This window comes from Myxine glutinosa, chromosome 10 (assembly GCF_964187855.1).
Source record: "Myxine glutinosa chromosome 10, kmMyxGlut1.1, whole genome shotgun sequence".
Lineage (NCBI taxonomy): Eukaryota > Metazoa > Chordata > Myxini > Myxiniformes > Myxinidae > Myxine > Myxine glutinosa.
Window position 1 is genome coordinate 120164716 of NC_136270.1, and position 17500 is coordinate 120182215.

The window sequence follows — 17500 nt, forward strand, 5'->3', positions numbered from 1 at the left end:
AGGCTGAATCAACCCACCTGGCATTATTTCAACGGCACGACAGGGGCTCAAACTCAAGGCACTAAGATCTTAAGCCAGCCACCTTAACCCCAAAGCCAACACCAGGATACAATAAGTTGTGAAAATTGGGGATTGGTGATGATAGCATGGAGTAGCTGCTATACAACACAACAGGCATTTTAAGGCCATTTTCCCTGCAAGAGCGGGGGTTAGCCTTGCGATCCCCATGACAGTCTTCTCCATTTTGCCCTATTTTCTGCATCTCCCCTTGTTAACCCCCTTGCCCGCATTTCTTCTTCCACCATCTTTAGCCAAGTCTTTCTCGGTCTTCCCCGTCCTCCACTGTCTTCTACATTCATTTCCATCACTCTTCTCAACCAGTCACTTTCATCCTTCCTCAACACATGACCAAACCATCTCGACCTGTTTCTCTTCACAGCATCCATCACAGGCTATATTCCCATAATCTTTGGCAATTCATCATTTGTCTTCCTCTCTCTCAACGATACTCCGCACATCCACCGAACCATTCGCATTTCCACCCTTCGTTGCTGCTCTACGTTCATTACCCATGTCTCGCTCCCATAAATCATAACGCTTCTCACACATGCAGCATACACCTTTACCTTCAGCTTCAATGACACTCCCCTCCTCGTCAGCACGCCACTCAGTTCCCCAAACTTCTTCCATGTACATCTTACTCTAGCAATCGCTGCCGAGTCTGATCCACCTTCTCCATTCAGCATGTCTCCTAGTTAGCAAAATGTTTTCACACCTTCCAGTTTCATGCCATCTCCAAGATCCAACTCAACATTTCCTCCATCTGCAGCTCCCTCTATGCACACCTTACATTTGAATGTAGCTGCCACACTGGTTAATGACCCTCTCAGACCACTACATTTTTGATGAACCCAATCAGTGCACATTGTACATTGAATGGAGTTCACTCCGACACCCTTCCTGCACACTGGAGTAGCTGCTATGGCAGACGAAAAACTCTGTAAGATCTTGAAGGCCAAAGAACAAGAAACGCTGTGATAAACATAGAATGAAGACATATAACTTAGAAGTTCAAGGACAAATCTTGCGCTGAAGACTGAGAGGTAGACAAACTTCATTCATCTCCATATTCACAGATGGGCTCTCAAAAGAAAAGCAAGATACTGTAGTGTTTATAACTATTGCTTAAACAATGATGTGTGAAGATGGGGTGTGTTTTGTTTTTGATTCCGGTTTCTATTCCGATAACTTGTGGATAAAGACACGTAAATCAGTGCTGCCATAGCGGTTTGACTACCTTGCCTGCTGATAAAACGCCATAGATTGATCACCTCACAAGCTGCTGTGTGTTCTTGCAGACATGGTCCTACATTTCTTCCCAACGGAGACTACGAGCCAGGTGAAGTCTTACATTCGGCAAAAGCTTCAGAACGAGTGCAAGGGGCTGCGCAAACGATCCGCGGCAGTTTTGCAACATGCACACGACCCATAGCACTTCAGGCAAGTTGATTCTCGTATCAAGTTGATAGACGTGGTATTTAAGAGTTTTTGGCACGTGCAATGTACAAGCGCTTGTGGTGCCAAGTGTGTGTGTGTGTGTATGTACGCGTGTGCAGTGTGAATGCCTCCGAGAGCCAGCGACCATCCTTATGGTCATTGGTCACCCAGAAACGATTCCAATGATTTTTTTTTCTGGTGGGAGCTGTTCGTGAAGACATTCGCGCCGAATGCAGTCGCCGGAGGCTCAAGCACCAGGATCAACCCTGGGACACCATCGGGACAGACTGGCATCTGGCTTGTTTTTACGCTTGCTCTGAGTCTGTAGACCAATGTATAGTGTCTGAATTATGACCAATTTGGATGATTTAATTTCATATTCCTTCGCAGTATTAGCTCTTCTTGAACCGTCACGAAAACGGCCTTTATTTCAGGAAACATTTAGTCTTCTTTGCAACCATGAAACTTTATAAGCCCATGCGTTGCGGTTTCTGATGCACAAGTTGTTTACCAGTCGGCAGGATTACTTTGGAAGTGCAAGATCAAACATTACTCGACCCACCCGTTGCTCGTCATCTAAATGCAACCCGTGTGCTTATGGCTCTAATTTGGCTTATGGCTCTAACTAACATCAATTTGGCTCGGATCGATTTCTCTCCGGCTCGGTAGGCATCGCTACCTATTCCATACGATTGAAAACTCGAGTTATGAATCTACCGTTGTCCATTCTGAAATAGCAACTTGTAAGGACTTGCAACACAACGTAACAATATGTACTTGTGTGGAGTTCATGTTGGGTACCTGAATTGTAACAAGTTTTGCTCGAATGGTGTAGATGAATGGAGAAAGTGTTTTGCATCTTCTGAGGGACTATTCCCTTTTTCGTTACTGTTCCTACATACTGTTTAACACTTCCGTACACGTGCATGTCTATCGTTTCCATTTCAAGTTGGTATTTTTGTATGCAGTGCCGAAGATCATGAAGGAATTAGAAGGACGTAACAGAATGAAAAGAATAGTAGAAAACCAGGTGGGGATACACCAACAGCAGGGTTGATGGACTAAATAGAGGGAGACTTGGAGAAATAAGGGATAGGGAAGAGTTGAGGGTAAGGTGAAGTTTCTGGTAGTGAACTAGATGGGTGCAGCCACAAGCTCTCAATCACAGAAGTGGAAGGAAAGACTGGAAGAGGTGGGCTTGGTGAGGGTTAATGGGGGTAGAAAAGATTATGGTTGTGCATCGGGGATGACCAGAGATTGCCGTCTTGAAGTCCTAGAGTGAAGAACGAGATTAAAGAGCCTGAGGAAGTTGGTTCCACAGGCAAGAATAAAACAATAAAGGACCGAATGAGTGGAGGTAAGTCGTGATTGAGTCTGCATTTTAGGAGTTTCACCAGAAGGGAGTTCCTGACAGACCACATGTGCCCAACAGAAACCTTGGCAGGAGGAGTGGGAAAGGGATAGAGCATGGAAAGAGCATGTAAGGTGTAAGACCGAAAACGAGGCGGTAGAAGACAGAGAGACCACAGACCTGTCTGCGGTGTGAAAGTGATAGGCCCATGGACAGCTTTATTGTGGGAGGTCTTTAAGGCCTTGGTTTCCACCGCATCAAGCTGAGCAACGAGAGAGGCAGGGGCACCAGCTCAGAGGGGAGAGCAGCTCCATCAATCTGCTGATGTAGGCCTTGTAGGTAGACAAAAGTAAATGTAAAAGGTTGTCGTTTTGGGGATTTCAACTTTCCCCTAACCCCCCTTCTCCATCATGATTGTGTTATATCGAACATGAAAGCCAAATTTAGAATACTTAAGGGTTTCAGGTACCCACCATCAATTCCTAACACTTAATCGTTATCCCATTATTGTTTCATATTGTGTTTTCCTCACTCTTTTTTGCTTTTGTTATTTTTTGCACGGGTTAATGTTTTTAGAGCAGAACATCTGCAAGCAGTTGTAACAGGACGAACACTTTTTATGGCTGTGGATGAACGGATATAAACACGATTGTGAATAGACACGCAGGGTAAATTTTACATTGACATTAGACATTGCAGGTGCTCAGAGGGCCATGGTCGCTCCCTCTTTCCTCCGTAGGTGGTTTGCCATTATCTAGAGCGCCAAATTCTATTTTTCTCCTGCTGATTATTGCGGGGGTATTTTAACACCTTCGAAAATGACATTACCCACGGCGTAACTTCGTTATTGTCACGATGTAATAAATTGACCTAAAACGTAAATTTGGTAGTGTTGTAGTCTTTTGTAGCGTGACCCGGTTACGAGACCAACAGAAAGATGTGCTCGTTTATTAGGCCTGGAAAATGCTGTATTATGGTTAACAGGGTAAGAATACGACTTTAGTTTTGATTGTGGTGCGTAGTCGGACCTTTGTTGAAGGGACCACGGCCGCTGGTAGCACGTTAGATCGAAGCGACTCACGTATCGACCACAAATTTCAATGCAAGACTTAGCACAATTTGGCTTATTATTTTTATATTAAAGAAGAAGAAGCTTCTCTTATTGTTCCTTGCGGTTGAACTTTATTTTAGCAGTTTTAATGTAAAGAGTAGCCCAAACACTGTTTTGAAGTGTATTGTAGGAAATATGTAATCCCTCATCCTTCTAAACCCCCCACCTGTTTTTCCTTTTCCTAATTTAAAAAAAATTGAATCCGCAAGCATCGTTCGTGACCAGATTTGTTTTGCAGCCATGTACACGTCTTCTCCATACTCAGGTTTGCCGATACCAGGTGTACACCGCAATGACTTGTGAAATTGCATCAACGATCGTGAATTTGTCACATGGCCTCTCCTGCGGTAAAGCTTGCAGGCTTTTGCTGTAATTGCTGTCACCTATGGCCCATGATACAATACCTCCGCAAACACCTCGCCAGAGCTGGTTTGTAAATAGACATGCTGTATAAGAAACCTTATTTTTTTCAGTATATTTAGAAATTGCACTGTTAAATTGTTGCCCCAAAACACCTATTTATAACATTTCCTGTAACATTTGAACAATGCTGGAATTCTGCTCTTCTTTTTTGCTTTGTCTGTTTTGTCATTCATTTTTGTAGTTTATCAAACCTCACATTTATTTTCTTTCCAAATGCCACAAAAACATATGCGGTTGGTCACGTGATTGGCTTCAGAAAAAGTTTGAGGTCTCAACATTTGGAATCTTTCAGAACTTGAGTACGAACTGTGTTGAATGATGGATCGGACCGAGAGCATCCACCTGTTCCTATTATTTGCAGCATTACGTTCAGTGGAAACCTTTCCCGTAAACCTGTAGACAGGAAGAGCAGAGCACCGATTCGAGCTTGAGCCACCCCTTCATCTTTCCAGCACTTGTGGGTTGCCAACCCTCTCGAGTAAACTAGGCCCTCTCTAAACCTTACACCTTTATATCATAAGAACAAACTTCATTTTCGTGGATTCAAATCCAACCTCTCGTCTACTTCAGTTTATCTTAGTTAAATAAAGCAAAATACACCTTGCATGGATAAACCTGAATCGGCCTACAGGAGTACTAGGGCATTGCTGTTGCTGTACTTAATTTCAATATACATGGTATCAGCAGTATTTTCCTGTAGATTGAACAATAAATCTCCTTAAAGTGGTTCTTTGTATTGTGCAATATGAAGAGCCAAGCAGAGATAAATAGACTTCACTTCTGATGTAGGCCTGTGTACTTTTTGCAAAGAACCACACACGTGGACTGTAAAATAAATGATTCGAATTATTTATTTTGTAAAGGGGGGGGGGGGGGCGGTCGGGGATGAGGAAGTACGAATGTACGAATGATGCATTGCATCACTTAATCCAATCTCTTGAAGCTGCATGTTAATTACCTAAGCACCAAAAACTTTGGGGGTTTGTGTGATCAACTGCAAGCTATAGGATTAAGGGATGAGTCCAATTGTACCACTTTAAGAAGTCAAATCACACACCGGCCTTTCCTGATGTATTGTTTTTAGTGATATAACCCATGGTGCTTTTGCCAAACTACCCCATCATTTTAATCCATGATGCTTTGCTGCTGTTAGTTTCCACGCATACCTACTCACGTGCCAGGTACAGGCAGGACTTTAAAAAAGAAATGGTTTGGAATGCTAATTTGGTCTGAGAACAAAAGTTTTGTTTTGCAGTAAAACCACGAGATGCTCTCCCATCAACATTTGTTCCATGTCGGAGCTTTGCAATAAATCAATGGTCCAGCTTCACCAGGCAATGGTATCCCATGTACCATATGTTTGCCAGTTTTCCAGAATCATTCCCAGCTGTGGTGGTAGCATGGCTGCTCTGCACATTTCAACTGCCATCATCGATCCAGTGCTCGTCTCTGTATAGCTTCTGTGACTGCGTCACGCAGCGTCTTGATGACAGAGCGAGGGTCCTCACTCTTCATGATGGCGCTACCAGAAACAATCATGTTTGCACCAGCCTGGATGGACCAGAAAGAATTAAAGTGCACCAACAAGTACAAAGCAGAGTATTAAAAAAAAAATATATATATATATATATGTACGTTTCCTTTCATTTAAGACGAGCCCCTAACCTTTGCCAAAGAGAGCATTAAAAAAAAAAAAAAATTTGTGATGACAGAGCTTCCCGAATAGATCAGACGTATGAACTCCAAAGCCAAAATATTTCCTCTGATTTGGATTTTAATTAGTTTTATCAGGATAGTGGAAAATGAGGGGTTTGAGTGTCAAATTAACACAATTATTAGGGAATCCGATTACTATAAGGAGCAGCTATACCATGATTGACAACTGTCCATCCGAGGGACAGCACACATTGATGCCCCTCTATGCCTGCAAAATACCAGGATGGCAGCTTTTCGCTGGGTCAAGCTTCAAACCCAGGCTACACAGCTCCGAAGGCAGTGTGTATGTACCTCGAGGCTATCCTGCCAGCCCTATCTGCTAATAAAGGAAACAAAATTAAAAGGAGGATTTTATCATCCAAGCAAATCCAAAGGGTATATCATTTTATCATCCAAAGGGTCTGCTTGCCCTATCTACCCCCAACACAGCTTGGCCCGTTCATATACCTGAAATGGCTCATGCAGGGATTTCAAGTTCAAATCCCATGGACCATATGTCTGTCCATTGCCAATCAAGCATCCTTTTTATTTACACAGTAGTAAGTTGATGTCTACTCATGTCTTTGTCCTGCATGTGATATGTGCACAAGTTCTTCCATGAAGTTTAAATCACTGAAATGAAAAGGAATAAAACTGCTGCTAGCACCCTTTAAACAGGCTCTAAGAGATTAAAAGCATAAATTTTTCCGTTCAGACACAACATACGCAAGTATATAGTGAACAACTTGTGAATGAGGGTAGTAATAGTGAATACAAGAGCTACAAGCCCCACCAAACGATTACACGTCAAATCCCTTGGATCTCATTCTGCTAAAAGTTGGGAAATCAGAGCAATCAAAGAAAGGCAAGTACTCCATAAGACGAGGTATGCAAGTGAAACTCCTGTGAATAAAAAAAAAAATCCTCTTACTTCAGCACACTTGGTGATAGTGTCTGGGCCGACACCCCCGTCCACCTCGATGTCCAACGATGAAAACTGAGAGCGCAGCCATTGGATCTGCAGGGAGAAATCATCGACCATCACTTGGCAGTCCCAACACATGGACAGCATACGTTGGCATTTCAACAAAAACCATAGCTGGACGTTTCCTCACCTTGGCCATCATGTCTTCCATAAACCTCTGGCCCCCAAACCCAGGTTCAACCGTCATCACCAAGGCCATGTCCACCTGAGACGCCCAAGGTGCCAGATCTTCTACCGCGGTGCCTGGTTTGATACCAAGTCCCACCTGATTTCAACAACACAAATGAAGAACGAATCAAAATGATCCAAATGTTTCTCAAATCAAGTTTCCTCCTCCAACTGCAATTTGCCAGTAGTGGATGTGCAAACAAGGTGGGATTATCCTCCTTTCCCAATTGTGTTGTTACCCTGCGCTCGCGAAGCGAAAAGCAGGGTTGGGCATTCGGTTGCATGCGCGGGTGTGGCGTACGTGTCTGCATTTTTAAAATTCATTTTCTCGGCAGCCGTTTATCCGATTGACACGGAATTTTACCAATGAGCGCCTCCGCCTGTATAAATTTTATTCATAATTATGACGTCATAAGTCACATCGTATGGTCAAGATATGTTAATTTAGTCAAGTAATTGACAACATGAGTTTTAATTTTGCAAAAAGGGATTGACTTTCGACAAGTCAAATTTTACCAAAAATTATAAAGGGAGAGGGGGGGGGGGGGGGGCGGAAGGATTCCTCAATTAACAGAACTTTGGACAAGGACAGTTCCAAGCAATGACTGATGGAATATTTTGTTCTGTGACGACGTCCTGGCACGCTAGCCAAACAAACTTGTAAATTTACACCAAACAAAAGCAGATGTGTTGGAAGGCATGCATACTTTTCACAAAGCAGGTTTATGGTCCAGTACTATCGCCAAATTCATGAAACTGAACAATAGATAAAGAGAGGGTTGGAGTCTGTTGCTCAACTACAATGAAATGCACTTTCAAGTCCACCCATACTGACCAAGTGTGAAGGCCACAGTCTGGCACCAAATCCGATACAAGCACATTCACACGCTTGTTACTCCATTCAGCAACTACACTAACCTTCATTCCTGCATCTCTTATAGTCTTGATGAGTGGGCCAGGGCAAGGGCAGGCCTCCAGGTGGAAGGTGTATTGGTTTGCACCCGCCGCGGCCATTGGCTGCACCCAGCGCTCCGGATCAGCCACCATCATATGCATGTCTGGCACAGAGATCCGACAGAGCAGGGCGCACAGGAACACAAAGGAGAGATAGACGAGAGACTTGCAAAGAGAGCAGAATAAATAAAAAACATAGGGGCAATACCCCTGGCGCTCACCTGGTAGAATAAACAGTATACTGCACAGACTAAGGGTATTTTAAACCAATTTCAATGGTTGCTAGAACACAGGGCAGCATGCGGAAACATACTAACATAATCATAAGACTTTAAACAAACAAAGAAAAAAATACCTATTTTGGAGGGCAACAACCCCCCTCCCACCCCATATACCTCCTAAGACCCCAATTTTTCTAATGCCTTGATCAAACATTGGTACATAATGGGTGATTAAGGTTGTGGTGAAGTTTCATCGAAATTGCATGTGTGGTTTTCTGAGAAGAAAGCAAATACCTATTTTGGGGGGTCAAACCTGGATCCACTTTGACCCCGGTAAACCAGCTTGCACCCCCCTTTTTTTTTAATGCCGTGAACAAACTTTAGTCACAACACATCAAATATTTGTACCAAATGTGGTCGCAATCCCAACAGCGGTTACGGAGAAGAAGTTTCAAGTGTTTACGGACTGACTGACGGATGGACTGACGGATGGATGGACGGATGGACAACGCGCCATCGCATAGCTCCCCTGAACTTCATTCCAGGCGAGCTAAAAATGGTGATCAACTACAAAGAGAAGGAAAGAGGGATGAAGGAATAGATGAAAGCAAATGGTAGACAGCTGCTCAATGGACAAGTGTAACTCGACAGCCTGGTTTCACGTCTCAGAGACTTCATGATGCGAGACGTGACCATCAATGAAAACCATTCTTCAGACCATGTCTTGGCTATCCAAAAGAAACGTATAAATTTACACCAAAGAAAAGCAGATGTTTTGAAAGGCAGACGTGGTTTTTACAAAGCAGGTTCGGGGGCACATGCAGATGACCAACACAATTTCTGTGCCCACATTCTGTGTTCAACATGCCTTACACCGTTGAGGTTACAAAGGATCCGGTGCTAAAACTCGAGATAAAAGTTGTCTACCAAGCAATCTTTTAAATACCGCAAAGATTCCCATAGTCCGTAATGGAAACTACGATGGCTGCCCTCACCAAAGAATGGATCATCTCCAAGCTGCTTCCGGAGACATTCCACCACAGGATGACCAAACGTGATATTCGGCACAAAGTGTCTGCAAGAACATGCATTTCATACCATGTTTGACGACTTAAAATAACCAGTAAAAGACAGCTTAAAAGAGTGACAAATCAATAACAAATCTACATACAAATTAAAAGAAAACTAGGACGACACTCAGTAGAGAGCATACCTCCACCAGGATCCCACTGATCAGCTGGATCTGGATCCAAACCTGAACCAAAAACTAATCCGCTCGTTCTTGTCACCTGATCGACTCATCCCCCAAGTTATCATAATCCGTCCACAACTTGTGTAAATATCGTTTCTTTTGGCTGTCTCTCTGTCTGTGTCTCTCTCTCTGTGTCTCTCTCTCTCTGTGTCTCTCTCTCTCTGTGTCTCTCTCTCTCTGTGTCTCTCTGTGTCTCTCTCTCTCTGTGTCTCTCTCTCTCTGTGTCTCTCTCTCTCTCTCTGTGTCTCTCTCTCTCTCTCTGTGTCTCTCTCTCTCTCTCTCTCTCTGTGTCTCTCTCTCTCTCTGTGTCTCTCTCTCTGTCTGTGTCTCTCTCTCTCTGTGTCTCTCTCTCTCTGTGTCTCTCTCTCTCTCTGTGTGTCTCTCTCTCTCTGTGTGTCTCTCTCTCTCTGTGTCTGTCTGTCTGTCTCTCTCTCTCTGTGGCTGACGATGTTACATGAACCAAACAGTTTTGCATGTTATTACCCTCGCCAGAGAAGAGGGTATTGCATTTGGGTCTGTTTGTTTGTCCGCACAGTCCACGTTAGTCCGATTGACAAGAAATTTTCACCATAGGAGGCCCTCCTATTGTATAATTTTAAAATGATCATTATGACGTCATACGTCACGGGCGCAATCTCGGAAAAAGCGAAAAACATTGCACCTCTATATCTCCGAAACTGCTCCATGGAAAAAAGAAATGAAACATGAGTCTAGTAGGAAGACTAGGTCCCCCTGCACCCCCCGGAGATATACTTCTAATCAGTGTTTCTAGATTGGAAAAAATGTGTAGAAAATGACTAGCTATGGCCCCAAGCTGAAAAAATGTCCCACATACCATTTTTATGCAAATTACTGCTGCCATTATCAAAAAAAGACTAGGTCCCCCTGCACCCCCCGGAGATATACTTCTAATCAGTGTTTCTAGATTGGAAAAAATGTGTAGAAAATGACTAGCTATGGCCCCAAGCTGAAAAAATGTCCCACATACCATTTTTATGCAAATTACTGCTGCCATTATCAAAAAAAGACTAGGTCCCCCTGCACCCCCCGGAGATATACTTCTAATCAGTGTTTCTAGATTGGAAAAAATGTGTAGAAAATGACTAGCTATGGCCCCAAGCTGAAAAAATGTCCCACATACCATTTTTATGCAAATTACTGCTGCCATTATCAAAAAAAGACTAGGTCCCCCTGCACCCCCCGGAGATATACTGAAACTGGCAGTGACTGGTGATTGAAATGCGGTGCCTTTTTGTGTTTCAGGTCGAGGTACGTGAACTCCCCACGATCTACAGCAACCAGGAAGAGACTGATACCAGGGTGGTTCTGTACCTCCATCATGCTGCTACCATCGGATACAAGAACGCTGTAGTCAGAACACCGGACACAGACATCCTCCTGATCCTGCTCCACCATGCCCACAACATCAAGCTGACGGTGTACCTGGATACAGGGTCAGGGAAGCATCGCCAACTTGTCAACGTCTCTGAGCTGGCAGAATCCCTGGGAGAGGACTACTGTGCCACTCTCCTGGGGTACTATGTGTTCAGCGGAGAAGACTGCACCAGTGCCTTCAAAGGGAAGGGAAAAGTCGGGCCCTTGAAAAAGCTGGAGAAGAATCCCAGGTTTCACAGGGCATTCGGTGAATTTCACAGGGTATTTAGAAAAATAAAACTTTGTGTTAACGTCTGTGTAGACGGACCTTAATATGAGTCTATTATTTCGTAAAACTGTGATTATTTTGTAAATAAAGCACTAATTAGCATACTAGTATACCATAGACACATGTAATCATGTTATGAATAGTTCTATCATGATCTATGCCCTTCAAAACATGGGTCTAGACACCTTCATTTTTCAATTATCTGCAATATTGGCTGAGATATGTCAAAAATCGTTTTTTTTGATAATGGCAGCAGTAATTTGCATAAAAATGGTATGTGGGACATTTTTTCAGCTTGGGGCCATAGCTAGTCATTTTCTACACATTTTTTCCAATCTAGAAACACTGATTAGAAGTATATCTCCGGGGGGTGCAGGGGGGACCTAGTCTTCCTACTAGACTAATGGCTCATTGTCAAGTACTCCCCATGGATAACAACATATATTCATGATGATGTCATTGGTGCCTTAATTACGACGTCATCATTAAAGTAGAACGCTTCATCCGATCAGTTTGAAATTTCTTGAGCGCAATCTACACAAACATTGTATATGGGAGAATTAAATTGATGACGTCATCAGTCACGTGATTCAGCAGCCATATTGGATTGAACATAAATCCACATCATCAATAAACCACACAAACACAGCAGCTATTAAACACCACACAAACGTCCTGGCGAGGGTCTGCAATCTCTGATTGGTCCTTCTTGTTACCTGGCAAAAAAATAAAATAATTGACATGTTGATCGTGTGTGTGTGTGTGTGTGTGTGTGTGTGTGTGTGTGTGTGTGTGTGTGTGTGTGTGTGTGTGTGTGTGTGTGTGTGTGTGTTTCCGCTCACTTATACTTGCCTACAGGTCACAATTTTAAACCGATCTTCACCAAATGGTAGAGTTCATGGTCCAAAAAAACGTATATATTTTTGAGGTCAAAAGGTCAACAGGCTAAAGGTCAACCACTTTTTTCCCAATTTCTGAAATCCTCAATTTTCATCCGATTGACTTGAAATTTGAATGGGATTTTCATATCAGTTAACTGGATTCAACCACCAACTATTTTTGAGATAAACATTGGCCTAAGGTCAACCAATTTTTTTCAAATTTCTAAAATCCTCAATTTTCATCCGATTGACTCGAAATTTGAATAGGATTTGCATATCAGCTTACTGAAACTAACCACTAATTATTTTTTAGGTCAACATAGGTCAAAAGGTCAACATAGGCCAAATTTCTATAATTGTCAATTTTCATCCGATTAACTTAAAATTTGAAGATGATTTGCATATCAGGTCACTGAATTCAACCACCAATTATTTTTGAGGTCAAAAGAATGGTCTACCGAGTGCCATTCTACTTTGTTCCGTTTTGCCAATTGTCGCTCTACGAGTGATTTTTCATTTCTATTATAATTTTGTTTGTTTTGTATACAGTGTTAAGACTCGTAGAGTCAGACATAGAACAGTACATAGAACAGACAGCATGGATGAGGGACAAAATTGAAGGACATTTGGAAAAAATTATGGATGATGACAAGGCGTGGATAAAATGGATCCAGCCAGAAACTCTCAAAAAACAAGTGGAAGGAAAACTAGAAACCCAGAAAGTGGAGGTCTTGGGGAGGATTCATGGGGGTAGAAAAGATGATGGTTGTAGACAGGGATGACCAGAGATGGTGTTGATCAGCTGTCTTGCAACCCTGGAGTGAAGAACGAGATTAAGGAAAGTTGGTTCCGCAGGAGGGAGAATTAAAAAAGAAAAAGAAATGATGAACGAATGCATGGAGGTGAGGTTTTTATTGTTGTGCCCATAACCCTCTGAGCAGCATGGTGGTAGAGTGATTACGCTTTGTAGCACAGCCCTCTCACTGGTGTGGGTTTGCTTCCCCGTGTCTGCATACCCGTAAGCTCTCTCTCTCCAACCCAAATGGGCACAGCGGAACCCCACACCCATAAATGATGCTATCCGCAGCTGTGTTGCGTACAATATATGACAAAGGCAAGACAAGTGATCTCAACTTAACTACCGCCACAAACCTGGAAACAAATGATGGGTAGGGATATCTACACAGTAGCAGAATAGTAGTTGCAAATGAATAAGGATGAATCGGAGACCGAGGGAAACTCGGTCGTTCTTGCAACTGAACTACAGCACTTGCTATCGCTCGCCAAGCGGCTTGCTCAATTCAAAGTGTTCAAAGCACTCCAATGGAACGGAGCGCTCGGCACCGCTTAACATGGCGGTCTCCATGGAAAATGATGCTATTCTGGTACTTGAACAAATGCTGTCTGGGCCTTCGTTTTCAGTTTTACTCGACGATCTCGTGACAACTTCCGCCAAACGAATGTATTGTTTGCAGCGACTGGGGTATGAGGAAGAGGGAAAGAGATATAAAGAAATGGGGAGGCAGAAGGAGGAACTCCCTGCCAAGCTTATTATTTATATATAGATCCGACATTTGTACATTTTGGGGACTGGGGGGGGGGGGGGGTGGAGGGGGAGGGAGGATGGTTTGCATGTTTGTAGATCTTCAAGAATTAGGATGAAAAGTAGAGAAATGGATGCTTCAATAATATTACGAGTATAACTCATAACAGGAATATGCCTCTGAATATTTCATTGGTTGTAGTATCCTCATTTTGAATCCAACTATGGCAACCATTTTTATCTCGCCTGGACTTTAGTCTGGTGAGCTTATGCAATCGAGCAGTGTCCGTAGGTAAGTCAATCAGTCAGTGAGTCCGTAAACACTTCAGTCATTATCACTTGAACCAAACGCACAATTTTGATGAAACTTCACCACAACCCTCATATCTGATGCCGAACGATGGTGTATTGACCGCATCAAAATCTGCGCTCATTAAGGGGATCTACAGGGGTGTTTATTGACCCCCCAAAATAGGTATTTGCTCTCTTCTTTGAAACTACACACACAATTTTGATGAAACTTGATCACAACCTTCATCGCCCATGATGTACTAAAGGTTTTCATGGCTTTATAAAATATCAGGGTCTGTGGGGGGGGGGGGGGGGGGGGGTTAAGTGACTGTTGCTCCTGATCCAGGTGTGAGTTTCAGGACCAGAGCAGTCCTATTTTTGCAAACATAGCGAAGAACCACTCTTAATCGCTTGTTCCGCTTGCAAAGCGGTTCATACGGAACGACTGGCTTGGAACGCGATAGCAAGCCGCTTGCTAACGGACCTCCCTGGTTTGACACACACACACACATATATATATATATACACATATATATATATATATATATATATATATATATATATATATATACTAGCTGAGGTATCCGGCTTCACCCGGTTGAATAAGAATAATACAAATATATGATGAAAAGAACATGTATATTTTAGAGCAATATCACAGTACATTTCCTACATGACGTTTTGTCAATTTTCAGTTTCTCAAAACCTCTTGGTATACAACATTTCTGGTTTTCTTAGTTGGTGCCAAGACATAAAGATTGCTTGGTTTTCCAACCCTCGAGCAGCCCACGTACAGCTGGCCATGGGAAGTACCCGGCATTGCCGGGCGGGGGGAAGGGAGAGGAGGGGGAAGGGGAGGGGAGGGGAACGGGGGGGGGAGGGAGGAGGAGAGGGTGGGGAGGGGAGAAGAGGGGGGGAGGGGAGGAGAGGGTGGGGAGGGGAGGAGAGGGTGGGGAGGGGAGAAGAGGGGGGGAGGGGAGAAGAGGGGGGGGAGGGGAGAAGAGGGGGGGAGGGGAGAAGAGGGGGGGGGAGGGGAGAAGAGGGTGGGGAGGGGAGAAGAGGGTGGGGAGGGGAGAAGAGGGGGGGAGGGGAGAAGAGGGGGGGGAGGGGAGAAGAGAAGGGGAGGGGAGAAGAGGAGGGAGGGGAGAAGAGAAGGGGAGGGGAGAAGAGGAGGGAGGGGAGAAGAGAAGGGGAGGGGAGAAGAGGAGGGAGGGGAGAAGGGGAGGGGAGAAGAGGAGGGAGGGGGAGGAGGGAGAGGGGAGAAGAGGAGGGAGGGGGAGGAGGAGAGGGGGAGAAGAGGAGGGAGGGGGAGGAGGAGAGGGGAGAAGAGGAGGGAGGGGGAGGCGGAGAGGGGAGAAGAGGAGGGAGGGGGAGGCGGGGAGAAGAGGAGGGAGGGGGGAGGCGGGGAGAAGAGGAGGGAGGGGGGAGAAGGAGGAGGGAGGGGGGAGGGGGAGGTGGGAGGGGGGGAGGGGGAGGTGGGAGGGGAGGAGGGAGGGGGAGGGGAGGAGGTGGGAGGGGAGGGGAGGGGAGGAGGTGGGAGGGGAGGAGGGGGGAGGGTAGGAGGGAGGTGAGGAGGGGGGGGGAGGTGAGGAGGGGGGAGGGGGAGGGGGGAGGGGGAGGGGGAGGGGGGAGGGGGAGGGGAGGGGAAGGGAAAGGGGGAGGGGGGAGGGGAGGGGAGAGGGGAGGGGGGAGGGGAGGGGAGAGGGGGGAGGGGAGAGGGGGGAGGGGGGAGGGGGGGAGGGGAGAGGGGGGAGGGGGGAGGGGAGAGGGGGGAGGGGGAGGGGGGAGGGGAGAGGGGGGAGGGGGGAGGGGAGAGGGGGGAGGGTAGGGGGAGGTGAGGGGGGGAGGGGGAGGGGGGGGAGGGGGGAGGGGGGGAGGGGGGAGGGGGGAGAGGGGGGAGGGGGAGGGGAGAGGGGGGAAGGGGGGAGCGGAGGGGGGAGGGGAGAGGGGAGGGGGGGGGGGGAGGGGGGAGGGGGGAGGGGAGAGGGGGGAGGGGGGGAGGGGAGAGGGGGGGAAGGGGGAGAGGGGGGGAAGGGGGGAGCGGAGGGGGGAGGGGAGAGGGGAGGGGGGGAGGGGAGAGGGGAGGGGAGAGCGGAGGGGGGAGGGAGGGGGAGGGAGAGGGGAGGAGAGCGGAGGGGGGAGGGGAGAGGGGAGGGGAGAGCGGAGGGGGGAGGGGAGAGCGGAGGGGGAGGGGAGAGGGGAGGGGAGAGCGGAGGGGGGAGGGGAGAGGGGAGGGGAGAGGGGAGGGGGAGGTGGGAGGGGAGGGGGAGGGGAGGGGGAGGGAGGGGAGGGTGAGGGGGAGGGAGGGGGAGGGGGAGGGGGCGGGAGGGAGGGGGAGGGGGCGGGAGGGAGGGGGAGGGGGCGGGAGGGAGGGGGGAGGGGGAGGGAGGGAGGGGGAGGGGGGGGAGGGGAGGGAGGGAGGGAGGAGGGAGGGAGGGGGGAGGGAGGGAGGGAGGAGGGAGGGAGGGGGGAGGGAGGGGGGAGGGGGGAGGGGGGAGGGAGGGGGGGTTAAGTGACTGTTGCTCCTGATCCAGGTGAGTTTCAGGACCAGTGCAGTCCTATTTTTGCAAACATTGCGAAGAACCACTCTTAATCGCTTGTTCCGCTTGCAAAGCGGTTCATACGGAACGACTGGCTTGGAACGCGATAGCAAGCCGCTTGCTAACGGACCTCCCCTGGTTTGACACACACACACACACACATATATATATATATATAATTATATATATATGTATATATATTGTTGCGGATATGAGATTGGCCTCCATCCATATCCGCTTGTAAATATTCCCCTATTTCCCCAATACTTCCCAACTATCCCCAATCCCCCATTCCCTAGTCCCATTTTCTGTAAACAACACTCTGTAGGCCCGACCTTCCCCTATTTCCCCCATTAAATGTCGCATCCAGGTCCACCGCATCTCACGTAGACAACTATAGGACATCTTGCTAGTTATTCTTAGTCTATGTCAGTTAAGGACTCGTTTCCATTAATTCTGACTCTTCGTTGCACCAGAATGTGATTGTATGGCACCGTTAGGAAGTTTAGGACCTTCAATACCTCCCCGCAGCTCTTCCTCATGGGTTCAGCAACAACAACAACAACAACAACAACAACAGCAACAACAGCAACAACAACGGCGGCGGCGCGGGGAGTGCGCGTCCTCACTCCGGCTTGGTTAGCCGCCATCGAACATGTGCTCCGACGGGGTTACCACGTAGGGGCTCGCTGTCAGCTCCTCGTCAAGGGCGGAGCCCGGTAACCCCCCGCACCCAATAGAAGCGGCGGACCGATTCCATCTGGGGGCGGAGCCAATGAGCCGAGGGCGTGTCACTCCCCGCTGAGCATGCGCAGGAAGAGGGAGGTGACGTCAGATGCGCGCTGGACTTGAAGGAAGAGAGACGCCACCTCCGAGCGCTGCAATACCTCCCGCATCTCTGGACCGGACCGTGTTGATTCTGCCC

The 17500-nt window shown here is 46.7% G+C and overlaps 2 protein-coding genes across 2 annotated transcripts in view; one reads left to right on the top strand and one right to left on the bottom strand.

The window, feature by feature from the left end:
• The window catches only part of LOC137433820 (uncharacterized), a 75108-nt gene extending 70583 nt beyond the window's left edge, over positions 1-4525 (top strand). Inside the window, exons 6-7 of the mRNA XM_068126199.2 lie at positions 1359-1500; positions 1617-4525. Of these exons, the coding sequence (XP_067982300.1) occupies positions 1359-1492 (134 nt within the window). The 3' untranslated portion in view covers positions 1493-1500; positions 1617-4525. The remainder of the gene's footprint in view (positions 1-1358; positions 1501-1616) is intronic.
• A 692-nt stretch (positions 4526-5217) lies between these two features.
• LOC137433821 (ribulose-phosphate 3-epimerase) overlaps positions 5218-17500 on the bottom strand; it is a 34993-nt gene continuing 22710 nt past the window's right edge. Inside the window, exons 2-6 of the mRNA XM_078786037.1 lie at positions 9401-9480; positions 8149-8288; positions 7193-7327; positions 7009-7095; positions 5218-5933 (exon numbers count right to left, since the gene is read on the bottom strand). Of these exons, the coding sequence (XP_078642163.1) occupies positions 5811-5933; positions 7009-7095; positions 7193-7327; positions 8149-8288; positions 9401-9480 (565 nt within the window). The 3' untranslated portion in view covers positions 5218-5810. The remainder of the gene's footprint in view (positions 5934-7008; positions 7096-7192; positions 7328-8148; positions 8289-9400; positions 9481-17500) is intronic.